General features: G+C 34.5%; 1 protein-coding gene and 1 long non-coding RNA gene across 2 annotated transcripts in view; both read left to right on the top strand.

The window, feature by feature from the left end:
* LOC127876491 (uncharacterized) overlaps positions 1-15,544 on the top strand; it is a 180,464-nt gene that overhangs the window by 120,498 nt on the left and 44,422 nt on the right. The gene's annotated exons all lie outside the window — the stretch shown is intronic.
* Positions 454-14,792, top strand: LOC127876480 (ubiquitin-conjugating enzyme E2-22 kDa-like). The gene is made up of 6 exons (XM_052421791.1): positions 454-601; positions 6,617-6,769; positions 8,361-8,443; positions 9,083-9,246; positions 10,489-10,553; positions 12,759-14,792. The coding sequence occupies exons 1-6, from the start codon at positions 539-541 to the stop codon at positions 12,831-12,833; spliced, it is 603 nt and encodes a 200-aa protein (XP_052277751.1). The 5' UTR covers positions 454-538; the 3' UTR covers positions 12,834-14,792.

Genomic DNA, 15,544 nt, shown 5'->3' with positions numbered 1-15,544 from the left:
CAAAACTCAACAAGGTATACATAATATGATTACAACCAAGTTTGATAAATATCCACCCATCCAACAGGGTGACCTAGTAAGATATCCAACAAGGCTAAATAGGAGGTCCACCCATCTAACACTGTTAGAAAATTCTTGATAAAGATTATGTCTCCCACCACTTTAGTGGTTTGAGAGACATTTGATTTACCCCTGTGTGTCAGTGTGTCTTTGTGTCTGTCACACTTGATATCTGAACTCAAGTTCTTGTTTGTTTTACATGCACTTTTATCATGCAAAATGCTGATTAGATAGCAGGAAATTGCATCATTTCAAGGTGCCATTGAAAAAAAAAACGACGACGGGTGGCGACACCCCTCCCGCACCCTCCCCTGTTGAGCCCCCCCTCTGAAAAATTTCTGGATACGCTTCCAAAAACTATTGTTGGTGTGTGACCATTTTAAACATTCGGTTGTTGTTTTACTATGACGCATGCGCTGTACTTCATTTCCGTTCAATTTCAACAACTTGGAAACTTTTATCCCAAGTTGGTTGAAATATGGCAAATATCGCAGAAGCAAGAATCCGAAGAGAGTTCAAAGAAGTTGTAAAAAGCGAAGAGGTGCCGACTCATTAATAAACTGTCAAATCATTATGTATCATCAATTCTTATTCATAAAAGGTGCAAATGCCCATCTTAGTAAAGTGAGCCAACCAAGTCTACATTAAATAGTAATAAAGTACAATATATTTTTTTATTTCCCGCTTTCTGATATGTCACTGAGTTGGGAGACAATCTTACCCAATAAGGCATCTGTCTCCCAATCCAGAGCAAACATGCAAATAAAGTGACACTCCCTTGATCATGGGACAATTGCAAGCTACTTTCTTTTTTCTCTAAATGAAGTGAATATATCACCTTAATGATAGAAAGTCTCCCAATCAGGGTACTGATGGAAACTTAAACGATTATGTCTCCGGTTTGGACGGAAGTCGCCCTATTTAAAGACTGTCTCCTTTTCAGACTTTCTATGAGTTCTCTAATCGTCTTTTGTGAGAATTTTTTAAGAAGTTAAAGTGTTTTTCCCAGGAGGGCAAAAGGGCATTGCGCATTACTTTCAAAAAGGGCATTGTAGCGCGCAGTTTATGCAAAAAAGGGCAAAAACATTCCCGGAATACCTGAATTACGGGGAAACATGTAATCGCATCAGAAGCAGTTGTGGAAAAAATAACATATAAACAAGCACATTTAATGGTAATAGATGTATTTAACTTACTATGATTTATATTAATATATTTACCTTGCAATGTACATTTAAGTTCCATGCTGTTTCAATAAACTGTACAGCACGACAAACATAATCAAGCAATATATGCATATGAATCTGATTATACACAGATCCACTAACATATAAATGAAACCATGTTTGTCTTATCCCATTTTCTAATAATAATCTTGACAGATGTTTAAAATAACATTGCGAGTAAATTTATCGCTAACAATATGCAAACACTCGTTTCCGTGACATACATCCACCAAGTATATTACAAATAAATAAATAATGTTGTTGCTATCTAAAACATGTTTATGCATCCTTGATTATCACAGACATTTCATCAATTCATTCTTAATGTATAATCTCCATTGTTAATTCGCTCGTTTACGAAGTTATTTGCCATTTTTGCCAACTCATAATTTAATTCAGTATGGTCCGCCATGTTGATAAAATGTCAAATGATGTAAGCGACAGGTGCGCATAGCAACGTTAAATTGCATACGCGATTCGCTTATTTGTTAAATTAGTATACGTCTCATTAATTATTTTAATAATTAGATCTAATTATCTTAAAGACGAAAACGATAAAGCATAAATTTGTTTGTGATTTTAAATGTAATTATGCTTAAAAAATATATGTTTTGATATAACTGAATAATGCATGCAATGCACAATTGCCACGAGAATAACATCGATTTTTTCATCAAAAGTCTCCGAAGTAATGATTTTATCGTGGGGGGTACACAGTGCCGACCGAAAAGTGCGCTTGGTATAACATAGCCTCCGGCATTATCGATTGATACTGACACAGAGTTATTCACGCATGACTAATTCACAGCTTTGGAGCTGTCAGTTTGACTACCTATAAGTCAAGCACTGTTATAGATTGAATCTACTCGATTAATGTAGTCGATTAGACGTTGACGTCTCTCGAGTAAATCAAGCACAGTCGGAGCGTCACAGACAATCAAGGAAGCTGATTTTGCTGACCAAGTTAGATCGTTAGGCAATAAAGATGTTATAGATAAGGGCGCGTTGCGAAATTTGCCTTTGAAAAGAAGGGCGCGTGGCAAAATTTGCCTTTGAAAAGGGCAGAGTGGCGATCCGGGATGGCGGCGTGGCTTTTCGCCACGCTAAAATGGCTTGGGAAAAACACTAAGTCGTGTTTATGAAGCATAGACTGCTTGAATTTCAGCGCTTTATTGTTTTTAATAAATAATTCAATTGGTTTTATAAATGTACTACAGCATTCATTAGTTGCAATAAGTCAACTCTCAGCTTTATAACCCCAATGGTTAGCTGATTGCAATGCGCCGGCTCTTGCCTATGGGTGCAAAATTTAATCAACAATGCAATGGTTAAGGAACACTTAAACTGCAAGATCTTATCAACGTTTACCTGTCTAAACCATAAACTCATACGAATGGTACCATTAAAACAATAAATAATTGCTTTTTATTGACTGAGTTTTGCTTTCGTACGCTGTATCAGCCATATTGGAAAATTTACCCAATATTGGTTAGGTCGCAGTACACCAATATTTTGCATGTCAGGTTATGTGTTGGAGCCTACAAAATCGATAACGATGTGTTATTCGATACAGAATACACTGTTTTCAAATTTAAATATAAAACATGTCAGCGAGGAAAGTGTGTTGAAACATCGTCGTGTTTTTATAGGGTGTATGCAAAGGATAACATCCGTCGGTTGCCATTCAGGTAAATTTAACATGTTTATGTGAAGTTTATTCATTATTTTCCTCAATTTGTCTCGAACAATGTCTGTTTAGTGAAGCGCACGGATTCGCTGCGCTGAACTGCACCCATGTTTATGAAGGGGTGCATATGGACTGCCAGAGCCGCCATAGCTAAAATTATCAAAGGCTCTGGCAGTCCGTTTATATGGACTTCATGTGGTATTTAATCCTTAAACAAACCTAAATGCAAAATTCCACAAGTCCATATCAGAATGATGCAAAATCCATGCTGGATTACATGTAGTAGCTGGCAGCCAGTTTGGTTGTTATAAAGCCATGATGGAAAGTTACACAGTTTAAAGGCATTTTACAACTGATGCATCAAATAATGCAAACTTTGATAACAGTCATAGCAAGTGACACTTTCTAGAAGCCTAAATTGCCAATAGTTACTTAAATCTGTGTTTGACCTCTAAAATCTCACTTTCTGAAAATAACATGATAACAGCCAATACCGTACCAATAAGAGACAGCTTTTTGTGACTGCTGAGTAATAAATGTACTGAATGTTTAACAATAATTGTTTAAAACTTTAAAGTTCATATAATTTACTTAGTGATTTTAATAGAAAGGTTTAATTTAAAATGCTTATATTGATTTGGTTTCTGCCATATTGTAATTTGTAAGTAAACAAGACAACAACCAGTTTTTTTCTTCCTTATCAATGACCTTATGTAGGCCCCTTCCCCCATGAGAAAGGCCCCTTTTTCTGAGAGAATTTCTTTAAAGGGTGCAATTTTCTCCAAATGTCAAGCTTACTTTGAGAAATGTATTCACCTTTTTCAGTTTTAAAGTTTTTTGTTTTTTTAGCTCACCTGAGCGATAGCTCGGGGTGAGCTATTGTGATCACTCAGCGTCCGTCCGTCCGTCTGTCTGTCTGTAAACAATTTGTAAACATCTTCTTCTACTAAACCATTGAGCCAATTTCAACTAAATTTCATGTGGAGCATCCCTAGGTCACGGGACAAAAGAATTGTTAAAAAAAATTTGATCACATAACCAAGGCCGCCATGACCATATATGGTAAAAACCTTAAAAAATCTTCTTGTCAGAAACCGCTCATCAGATTTTCAAAAAATTTCACAGGGATGACCTTTGAAGGCTCCCCTGAAAAAGTTGTTCAAAGAAATTTGATTCGTCAAAAAACATGGCCGCAGGAGCTCGTTGAACTTTGCATGTTTATTCGTTTTATCCTATTTTGTGAAAACTTTCAAAAATCTTCCACATTTTTTGTCCGATCCTTTCCAAATTTGCACAGTGTCTCTATATCAATGAGGACACGAACCCTACAAAAAATGAGCATCATTGGTCCATTAAGTACAGAATTACCTCCCCTTGAATTGAGAAAATGGTGTTTATGCAATAAAGTCCAAATTTTTCATCCAATTCTTTCCAAACTTGTAAGGATTTAGCATGGTTCAAACAAGGGAAACAACTACGGTTTATGCATGTTCTTTTTATTACAGATTTGCCTCCCTTTAATTCATTCAAAATCTCATTTTACAGCAGAGATTCCAAATCTGACCTGTAAATGAGCCCCATATTTACTGCCAGTGCTAGGTTACCTTTTCCCATTTGATCATTCTTAAGTATTGGTCTTGTAATGCTGCTACTGCTTCTGCTACTGCTACTGCTACTACTACTACTACTACTACTACTACTTCTACTACTACTACTACTACTACTACTACTACTACTACTACTACTACTACTACTACTACTACTACTACTACTTCTACTACTACTACCACTACTACTACTACTACTACTACTACTACTACTACTACTACTACTACTACTACTACTACTACTTCTACTACTACTACTAGTACTACTACTACTACCACCACCACCACCACCACTACTACTTCTACTACTACTGCCACTACTACTACTACTTTTACTACTACTACTACTACTTCTACTACTACTACTTCTACTACTACTACTACTACTACTACTACTACTACTACTACTACTACTACTACTACTACTACTACTACACCACCACCACCACCACCATTCACAGTGACAAAAAACGTATTCACACAATGGCTGCTACTACAACTTATAGCCCATATAGGGGGGCATGCATGTTTTACAAACAGCCCTTGTTTCTATGGGATTTTAACCACAACAGTTCATGTTTATCTCAGACACATATTTTTAGGTCACCTGTCATGAAGTGACACGGTGAGCTTATTTGATCGTGTGATGTCCGGCGTCCGTTGTGCGTGCCTGCGTGTGTCCGTGCGTCCGTCCGTCAACAATTTGTTTGTGTAGACAGTAGAGGTCACAGTTTGCATCCAATCTTGATGAAATTTGGTCAAAATGTTTATCTTGATGAAATCCGGTTTGGGATTGTATTTGGGTCATCTGGGGTCAAAAACAAGGTCACTAGGTCAAATAATAGAACAACCTTCTGCAAACAATAGAGGTCACAGTTTTCATCCAATCTTTATGAAATTTGGTCAGAATGTTTATCTTGATGAAATCTGGGTTGGGATTTTATTTGGGTCATCTGGGGTCAAAAACTAGGTCACTAGGTCAAATAATAGAAAAACCTTGTGTAGACATTAGAGATCACAGTTTTCATCCAACCTTTATGAAATTTGGTCAGAATTCTTGATGAAATCTGGATTGGGATTGTATTTGGGTCATCTAGAGTCAGGAACTAGGTCACTAGGTCAAATCATAGAAAAACATTGTGTAGACAATAGAGGTCATAGTTTTCATCTGATCTTAATGAGTCAGGTGAGCGATTCAGGGCCATCATGGCCCTCTTGTTTAATTTGTGCTGACATGGTTCAGGTTGTCATAGCTTTAGGCTGTCCTGACATGACTCCAATTCAACTAATCAAACACTGGCAAATCAAAATAGGCCTTAGCAAATATTACGATAAATGTAATTCTGGTCATAGCAAAAACATACAGTTGAAATATTAAAAGTTCGAAATTAACCCTCCTAAGTACATTCTCTATTTGAACTTAGCATAAAAATGCTATTAATTTACATGTAATAATATTTTTTTATCTGTAACCTGTTGCCATTCCCTTGAATTCACCTGAATAATTTTAATTCATATTACATTCATCAAAATTTTATTTGCATTTGTAATTTAAATAACACGCACTTAAATACACTTCTAAAGAAACACTTCTGTTTTCATAATCTCTTGATTATTTATCAACAGTTTTCGTCCATAATTGTAATATGAAATAATAAATCATTTTTGTCTAATTGATTCATGATTGGATAAATTATCATTAATAAGCATTGTCACTCTAAATTAAAAAGTAACAAGATTACAAATGTCAATTAAAGTGTCTCTGAATAAATAATCAATTCCTGTTGCCCAGAATCAAATAGCACAATGTAAAGATATTTTATTTCAGTGAAAATCAGTGAACAATTAATCACCATTGAAGATTCTGTGTATATATAAATACCCAATATATGTTGATCAAAATCAATTTTGCTGTGATTACAGATTGAGACATAATATATATTATCAAGAACCCATTATATCAGCTGAATACAAATGGAATGTTACTGCATTCATAAATAATGCATGTGATGTGTGTATTTCATTATTTCTTTCAGGTGGCAAAATGTCACATTAAAGTGGAACTAGTGAATGACAACTACACAGAACTTCGTGGTGAGATTATTGGTCCACCTGACACAGCCTATGATGGAGGAAAGTTTATTTTAGAAATTAAGATACCAGACACATACCCATTTAATCCACCAAAGGTGAGAGTAATTGGGTTACTAAATCATCATGGATTTTATAACACTTTGGTTCTTTGAGTGTAGAACAAACTATTAAAGAGTTATTAGAAGCTAAAATATGTTCAGACATGTTGCTTTAAGAAAGTAACATACATTATAATCCTCTTTGTTATAAGTAACACTTGTTCACCATGCATGCAAAATTACAAAGGAGATTATCATGTATTATTTGTAGTAATACCTTCATCCCTCTAACCAAAAAAACAACAACGCACAATTAACAAAAAAAGTTTAAATAAGGGAAAATAGCTTTTTTCAATTTGGGAAAAGTACCAGTACCAGCCCAATTGGGGAAAATGAGCACTAAAAAATGAAATAGGAACAATTCGCAAGATGAAATTTACAGATTGGGAAAATGGTGTTATTGATTTGTTGATAAAAATCTTTTAAAACAGAAAACCTGAACTTGGGAAAATTTGCATAGTGAAGTTTTCAGATTGGAAAATGGTGTTTTTGATTTGTTGTTAACAAATGCTTTAAAATTGAAAATGAAGTGTTGTCAATATTATAATTTACTAAGGTTCAAGCTATAGAGCTGCATGAGAATACTAACTAAATGTTGTATTTTATTTAAAGGGATCTTTTCACGCTTTGGTAAATTGACAAAATTGAAAAAAGTTGTTTCAGATTCGCAAATTTTCGTTTTAGTTATGATATTTGTGAGGAAACAGTAATACTGAACATTTACCATGCTCTAATATAGCCATTATATGCATCTTTTGAAGATTATAAAACCTAAAAATTATAAAGCGTTGCAACGCGAAACGATTGAATAATTTGGAGAGTTCTGTTTTTGTCGTTAAATTGTGTATTACTACGAAGATTGCTTATATAAGGTATAAAATACGTCAAGTATGTGTACACGGCGGAAAAGCTCAATAGGCTAAAGCGTTTTTACTTCAGGACTCTGGCAGGACTACAGGGGTTACTGGTTCGAAACCTGCTCCGGGCAATGTTCTTTTCCTTTTTTTAATTTTATTCTTGATTTTTTTACTGGAGCTTTTACGATCTAATGTTTACATTTATCAATATAAAGCATTTAATGAATAAGTTAAAAAATGCCAAAATCTGTGAAAAGGCCCCTTTAAAAAAAATGTATTAAAGAAATTTGGAAACCTTCAATTTTTTTATAGCAATTGGGAAATTTTTTGTTTTTTCGCCATTGTTTTCTGGTACTTTATAAAGAAGGGAAATAATGGCTGAAATCTTTGGAATATTGAGGTCACTCTTTTGGTAGGTCAGTCTGCATATAATTGACCCAACTACGTCCACATTTTTCTAGCTTTTAAATTGAAACCTCATGTCATCAATATGAAGTGTAAATATACAAGACAATGTGCATGCCCAGTAATCCTCAGATTCCAGAGATATTCCCTTTTGCACATAGCTAATACAGAATTCCAGGCTTGGTCATGTTTGTAACAAAGCTTATAGTATTTATGATATGGTATTGTATGTAGGTTAAGAGCACTCATGATTTTATTTAAGTATTCAGTTTTATATGAGCCTTTTTACAAGGTGTGCTGATCATGTAGATGATCTTCTGCTCCAGGTGAAATTTGCTACAAAGATATGGCATCCCAATATCAGCAGTGTGACCGGGGCCATATGCTTAGATATCCTTAAAGACCAGTGGTAAGCTTTTAAATGTGCATGACTTCATTAAATTACCTCGAAAGTTGGAGCGCATCAGTATTTTTTATCGCTATCAATTAACATTTGAAGCTTTTACTCATATGTCAGAGTAAGCCTTGATATTAACAAAATAATTATCTATAATAGTGGCCTTATTACCAATTGTCCAGAGTTCAATGCTTGGACATTGGGCAGCCATTCATGAGAACAAAAAACAATGTATTGATTTACAACAATATTAATAATAGTTTGAAATGTAACATAGTTCTGTTTGTTCAACAAATATTTTACTGTTATTGTGAGAACTGTGTATGAATATGCTCTGTACAGATTTGTGACTTCTTTTGTTTTAAACGTCTCCAGAATGATTGGTAAATATCATGTTTTAAGAGCTGCATCTTGCGCTGAGGATTTTTTAGCCATATGTTGCCAGCTTAGACCAAAGTGTGCATTTGCTGGAGCTATCTTTAGCCCTTTAAATAACGCAAGGTTTTGTGGTCTTAATAGCAGACTGGAATTTGCAAACTTCTCTGTAGCTACACTGGTGGTATATTGCAAAAGACTCATTTTAGCATGACACTTTTATTTGTCAACTTGTGGTCAATTGCAATCTTTTTTGCTCATTTCCATTAAAATCAGGGCTGCAGCTATGACGCTAAGAACAGTACTACTCTCCTTGCAAGCCCTCCTGGCCACAGCAGAACCTAATGATCCACAGGATGCCGTCGTAGCAAAACAGTACAAAGAAAACCAGGCTATATTCCTACAAACTGCAAGGCATTGGACTAATGTATATGCAGGAGGTACTTTTACCAAACAGTTTTGATACTGAAAGTCTTACAAGTTTAGCACTAACATGTGTTGTCATGCTTTTCTTTAGTATAAACTACACTGTTTGATAAAGAATCATTTGAAGCCATTTTGACTGTCTGATACCTACCGGTTTTAATAAATTGTTTAATGACAATTGATAAATATGGACCAGATTTGAAAAACAACGACATCAAAGCTTGGGTATATTGCTTTGTTTTTGTCTGTTGGTCGTTAAATTCTGTTGGTCCATAGACCTTACGTTTTTTTCTTGTTAAATCTAGAGGAAGCTATGATCTACAAACATGAAAATTGATATAATGGTTACATGGGGGTAAGAAAAAGTATATTGATATTCATGTCAAAGGTCCAGTTCAAAGAGTCTTGTCATTGTAAATAAGTTTTCACAAGATGTCTTGAAAATGCTCATGAAAATTGGTATGTAAGTTACATGTGAGAAAGTTATGATGCCTATTGATTTTGAGGTCACTAGGTGAAGTGTCAAGGGTCTTGGAAGAGGAGCATGCAAATTGGTATAGTGGTTGCATGGGATGAAAAGAACACACAAATATTTTGAGGTCACCATGTGAAAGATCATTTTCATAATTATGATATGGTAGTAAGGATATTTTTCATTATAATCTAAAGAATGCTGTGGCGTATGATCTTTTAAATAAGTATGCTTTTTACTTGGCAGGAAATTATGATGCATATAGATTTTAAGGTAACAGGTTTTTCCTTTTCACCCAATAGCTTGAACGCTTTGGTATAGGATCATGCAAAGTGGTGTAGTGTTTAATTTGGTTAAAAGAAAGATGCCTATTTAAATTGAGGTCATCAGGTTACATGTCAATATCACAGGGTCTTGTATAATTAAATCCGCACAATATCTATAGAATTCTTAGGATCATACAAATCAGTAGGTTGGTAAGTTTTGATGGAGGATCAACCAAAATTATTTTCAAAGCAATAGATCTTAGGTCAATGCCATAGGAATAACTAATGAAGAATTCATTCTTAGTTTTTTTTTGGGGGGGGGGGGGCATTTTCCATTGAAAATCTGTCTGTTCAGTCGTTAATGGCTTAACAAATGCGCACTTAAGTTAAATGTACAAAACTGTATTTTAAATATAGCAATAATTTTTTTTAAAGTGCTTGGTGACATCCATAAAACATCATGAAATTTAACAATTTGAAAGGATTACATTAACATATTTGTGTGTTTTTCTTAATAGGGCCCCACAGAGAACAAGTGCTGGAACAAAAAGTAGAACAAGTTAAAAATATGGGATTTGAGGAGGTTAGTTGCCATTTAAAGTAGTGTGTGTTTATTGTCCCCTACCGGTGAAACCGGTGGGGACCTATGTGCGCTCTGTCTGTCAGTCTGTCTGTCAGTCTGTCCATCACACTTTTCTGGATCCTGCGATCACTTTGAAAGTTCTTCATATTTTTTCATGAAACTTGAAACATGGATAGATGGCAATATGGAGATTATGCACGTCATTTCATTTTGTTCCTACGTCAAAAATTCTGGTTGCTATGGCAACAAATATTTATTTTAAAAAATACTGACCATGGTGGAGTTTAATCCATAGGGGACAATATTGCTTGGCAATCTCTTGTTTAGTTTGTGTGTTAACTTTACTAATTTTTATTATGTCCCCCACTATAGTAGTGGAGGACATAGAGAATACTAGGTTAGCGTTGAATACAGAGAAGTTTATGTTGCGAGGCTTAGAACGCCGGAAGCGCGAGCCTTGGCGAGCGCTTTCGGTGTTCGAGCCGAGCAACATAAACTTCTCTGTATTCAACGCTAATCCTAGTATTCTATTTATCCCATTTGATTTTTTCAACGTGACATTTAACATAAATAGATCTAATAACCTTAACAATAATTTTAATTCAGTCATAAAAGCGCTTAAAATCCAACAAATGTAACCATGCGTAGTGATATACATGTATTGTTTCTGGTACACAAAATAGTCTTTAAAAAATTCACACACAAACTGTAAAACAAGTAAAAATATCACCATATGCCTACATAGGAAAGCAAACATTGCTTTTATGAATACTTTTGCAAAATTGAAGATAGCAGCTTGATATTTGGCGTGCATGTGTATCTCATGGAGCTGCACATTTTGAGTGGTGAAAGGTCAAGGTCATCCTTCAAGGTCAAATATATGGGTAAAAATTGCTCATGTAATGTCACTTCTGCAATATTGAAGCTAGCAATTTTATGTTTGAAATGCATGTGTAACTCATGGAGCTGCACATTTTAAGTGGTGAAGGGTCAAGGTCAAGGTCATCCTACAAGGTCATACGTCATTATACGGGGACATTGTGTTTCACAAACGCATCTTGTTATATTACTAGTATTTTAGAGTTTTTTGCACAATCTTAAGTCTTTAGAATAATTCATTTTGTAAAATGTACCCCAATCAATATCATCCTTTTGGGAATAAAATCGGTTATGAGTAATTTATAAACCTTATTTAACATTATTTAAAATATTAACATTTATGATTTCAAAGGGACATATATGTCAAGTTCAACATCCAAGATAACGTTACTTTTAAAGGGGCCTTTTCACAGATTTAGGCATGTTTTGAAGTTTGTCATTAAAAGCTCCATTAAAAAATCAAATTTAAAATTTTTAAAAGGAAAAAAAAGTAGCCTGCAGCAGGGCTCGAACCAGTGACCCACGGAAACCTGAAGTAAAAACGCATTAGCCAACTGAGCTATCCTGCCAAGCATACATAAGACGCGTATTTTATACGTTATATAAGCAATCTTCGTAGTTTCACAAATTTAAACGACAACAACAGAACTCTCCAAATTATTCAATCGTTTTGCGTTTCAACGCTTTATAATTTTTTGGTTTTTAAATTGTCAAAAGATGCATATAATGGCTATATTAGACCATGGCAAATGTTCAGTAATACTGTTTCCTCACAAATATCATAACTAAACCCAAACTTTGCGAATCTGAAACACGTTTTTCAATTTTGTCAATTTACCAAACCGTGAAAAGATCCCTTAAAGTATTTCTATTCAAATCTTCAACTATTTTACCAGTCCTTTATTAAAAAAAAACATTCTGATCTTGAATGTATGTGTTAACGAAATTAGAAACCATCAAGTAGTGATTTAAACCTCTCATTTAATCGCCCATAAGGCAGATAGGGATATAAGATTGCAAGAAGTAGAGGGTGCTCAAGAGTGTCAAGGAGAAAAGCAAAACCAGCCCAGTTATATTTTCTAGTATTTTCCTTATTAATTGGAAGCATTTCTTTGTTGAAACATTAAAACAAGTATGCTTTTTATTTTATTCCCTAGTCTATTTACAAAAATACATTGAAGTTTACAAGATTTCAAACTTAATATCATCATTCTGAATGGGCAGCCAAAAGGGACCAGGCAACGCAACCTGCTATTTTGCTATAGATCTTGCACTTTAAGCATATCTTTTGACCTTAGCTCTGATTTGTGTATTCTATTTTTACAGCACAGAGCGAGAGTGGCCCTCTCTTCAGCGAACTGGGATCCAGAGCGCGCCACTGAATCGCTGCTTAATTCATAACCCTGTGATAGTGATAGTTTCTTCCAATTGTTTATCAGATAGTATGGCTTAAATGCACTCCATTGTTCCCAATCAAGCTGGCGTTCCCCCTCAAGTGAGTCAAATAGATGGTCTCTTATTACCCGTGACAATGTTGCTTTCAACTTTGAAGGGCAGTTTATGTCAAATGGCTTTTTATTTCTTTGATCAATAATGTTATTTTTGACTGTTAAACGACCTTTTCACCCATTTTCCTTCTTATCTACTTTATAAGAAAACCTAATGTTATTAAAAGGATTTTAAAGTATTAATCATGCTCCCAACATGATAATAAGACTGTAACATATTTTTTTTTTTAATGCTTTAATTCTGCATGAAATGTATCACTGACCATTTTGATGCTCTTTTATGGAATGTTAATGTATATTATTTCTGTCATATAATTAGTTTTTATTCATAAAAACTGAATAAAAGAATAATAAATTTGCTGATCTTGTACTCTGACATAAGCAGCACTGTCAAAAATGTTTTAATTTATGCAGTGAAAATATTGTATAATATGAACCTTTTGTATATTTTTCATGGGTGAAACCATAAGGGATGCATGTCATTTTAGGTCCACTTCATGCCATGGCGTGTTTCAACTGTTTGTTTTGCTAAATTTAAATATTGTTCACGTTATTTTAACACCATGTTCTGTCTTTATAAGTCAGTAATCATTTTGAAATGGCCAGCCAGCATAATGTGTACCTTTCTTATTAAAGGTTACTTCTTGAAAATGTTAAAAGAGGTGTATAACAAACCTGGTTGATTTTATTAACAATAACAAGCTTGTTTGTTAAAATTACATGTAATTATATGCAAAAGGAGTTTTCATTTTTATGATATTTTTTGCCTTATCTTTATATTGGATTTTGTGTGATGACTTTGGTCTTGAAATGGTAGTAATATTGTTTTACCATGGACATCTGTGCATGTTCACAATACTTGGGGCAATAATAAGTTTGTTTGAATTTGAAATGTTTGTTTTGAAAAGTGTCCCAAGATAATAAAGTTAAGTCATTTATTATAAGTAGGTTGATGTGATTTGTTGAGACATGTTTACTGTATTTACATGTTCTGCAAAGCTTTTGCGTTATGCATTAAGATGTTCCAGTAATACAAATAAAATAAATAAGTGTGTACTGACCATGTTTTGAATGCATGTATTAAAACTGTTTGTATTTTATCATCTCTGTATGCTGTGTGATTGATAATTCTATGCTTTGTCAGGCTTCAAACTTACTTCAGCTTTTTTGGGGGAAATAGGTCATCATACAAATAATTCTTAGAAGTTAGATATTTAAGCCCATTCAGGTGTTTTGTATGACGACTTGAATAAACATTTCTTTTGACAAGTTCCTATCCCAACATGCGATGCACTTACTGCAAAGAATGTTTTGTTTCTTGGCATTTACACGTGTGTATAAATGGCTGGAATGATTGCTCAAGATAGATTTGCGAGTATCGTATATTAAAACCAGGAGAACGCACTAATGGCGTTTTTTTTGGTCTGAATAATTGAGTTGCTGCATAAAACTCCAGAAATCATTGAGCGTTGGAATATAGGGCTTAATGCAGTGGGTCACATTTTGTCGCGGATTGGCTGGCAATGGCTTATCCAGGACGACGCTATCTGTCCGCTTTGGGTTTATGTTGAGAAAAGCTTCATATTTAATACGTCAACACGCCTGGTTGAAGACCGTCACGCCTAGTATGTCTAGATTCACAGGTATATATATAATACTATGTATTATCTGCAACTATTTTGTTAAGCATTTAGGGGAATTTTTCTTGTTGATTGTGACTCATTTTAATACTACTAGGAATAAAATTATCCACACATACCATGATTACAATCATGTTTGATTTCGTTTTTCGATTATTGGTTATGTATCTTGATTACGGTCGTATTGTATTAAATAAAACATGAATATTTAATATATGTTTCTGTTGTTTTTTCTTATGGCAAGCGAATAATACATTGCACTGACTTTGGAAGTGTGACTTTGTGGTCACCATGACCTATCCATGTGGCAACAAATTATTCGTATAAATGTCGATATAAACTTTAACTGAATATTTATACGTAATTTATATAATTAATGTCGTTCGCACATGAAAGGAAAAACAAAGGACAATAACTCCATATCCCATACAGCCATACCGCTCGTGTAGTAATTGAAGTTGAACGATGACCGTTACATGTATGTCTTACTTTATTAATTCTGAGTGGAATCTCTCCGCTTGTAATGGAATGAAGAAAAAGTAACAGGCTCAATTAATGTCAATTATTAAAACTTCATGTTCTCGTATTTTGAATTACAGAAATATTATCAATGAACACGTTACTCCCTTACTCGTTTATTGTTCTGTTTAAGTTTTAAATGCACCCTTTTCACTGTTATAAGCAAGCTCAGTTGGTACAGTGATGGACTACACATCCGAAAGATAACGGGTTCGATCCCCGGCCCTGCCGCATTGGTCATACAATTCTTTCGGCGGTCGTTCTCCCCTACCTCTGATTCTAGTTGGGCAGTTGTCAGCCACTGACTAAGTATGTGCACATAGTAGAGGTAACCCAGCGAACCTAGGGAGTGTGAGTTTGGTAAACTGACCGCTGGGACTTTACAGAAATAATGATGAACCCAGCGGAAACCCCAAACAAAAATAAATACTGTTATCGAAATGTT

The sequence above is a fragment of the Dreissena polymorpha genome, chromosome 4 (assembly GCF_020536995.1).
Source record: "Dreissena polymorpha isolate Duluth1 chromosome 4, UMN_Dpol_1.0, whole genome shotgun sequence".
In the NCBI taxonomy this organism is placed as follows: domain Eukaryota; kingdom Metazoa; phylum Mollusca; class Bivalvia; order Myida; family Dreissenidae; genus Dreissena; species Dreissena polymorpha.
Note: the sequence above shows the minus strand (reverse complement) of the source record. Positions and strands in the feature narration are given on the sequence as shown.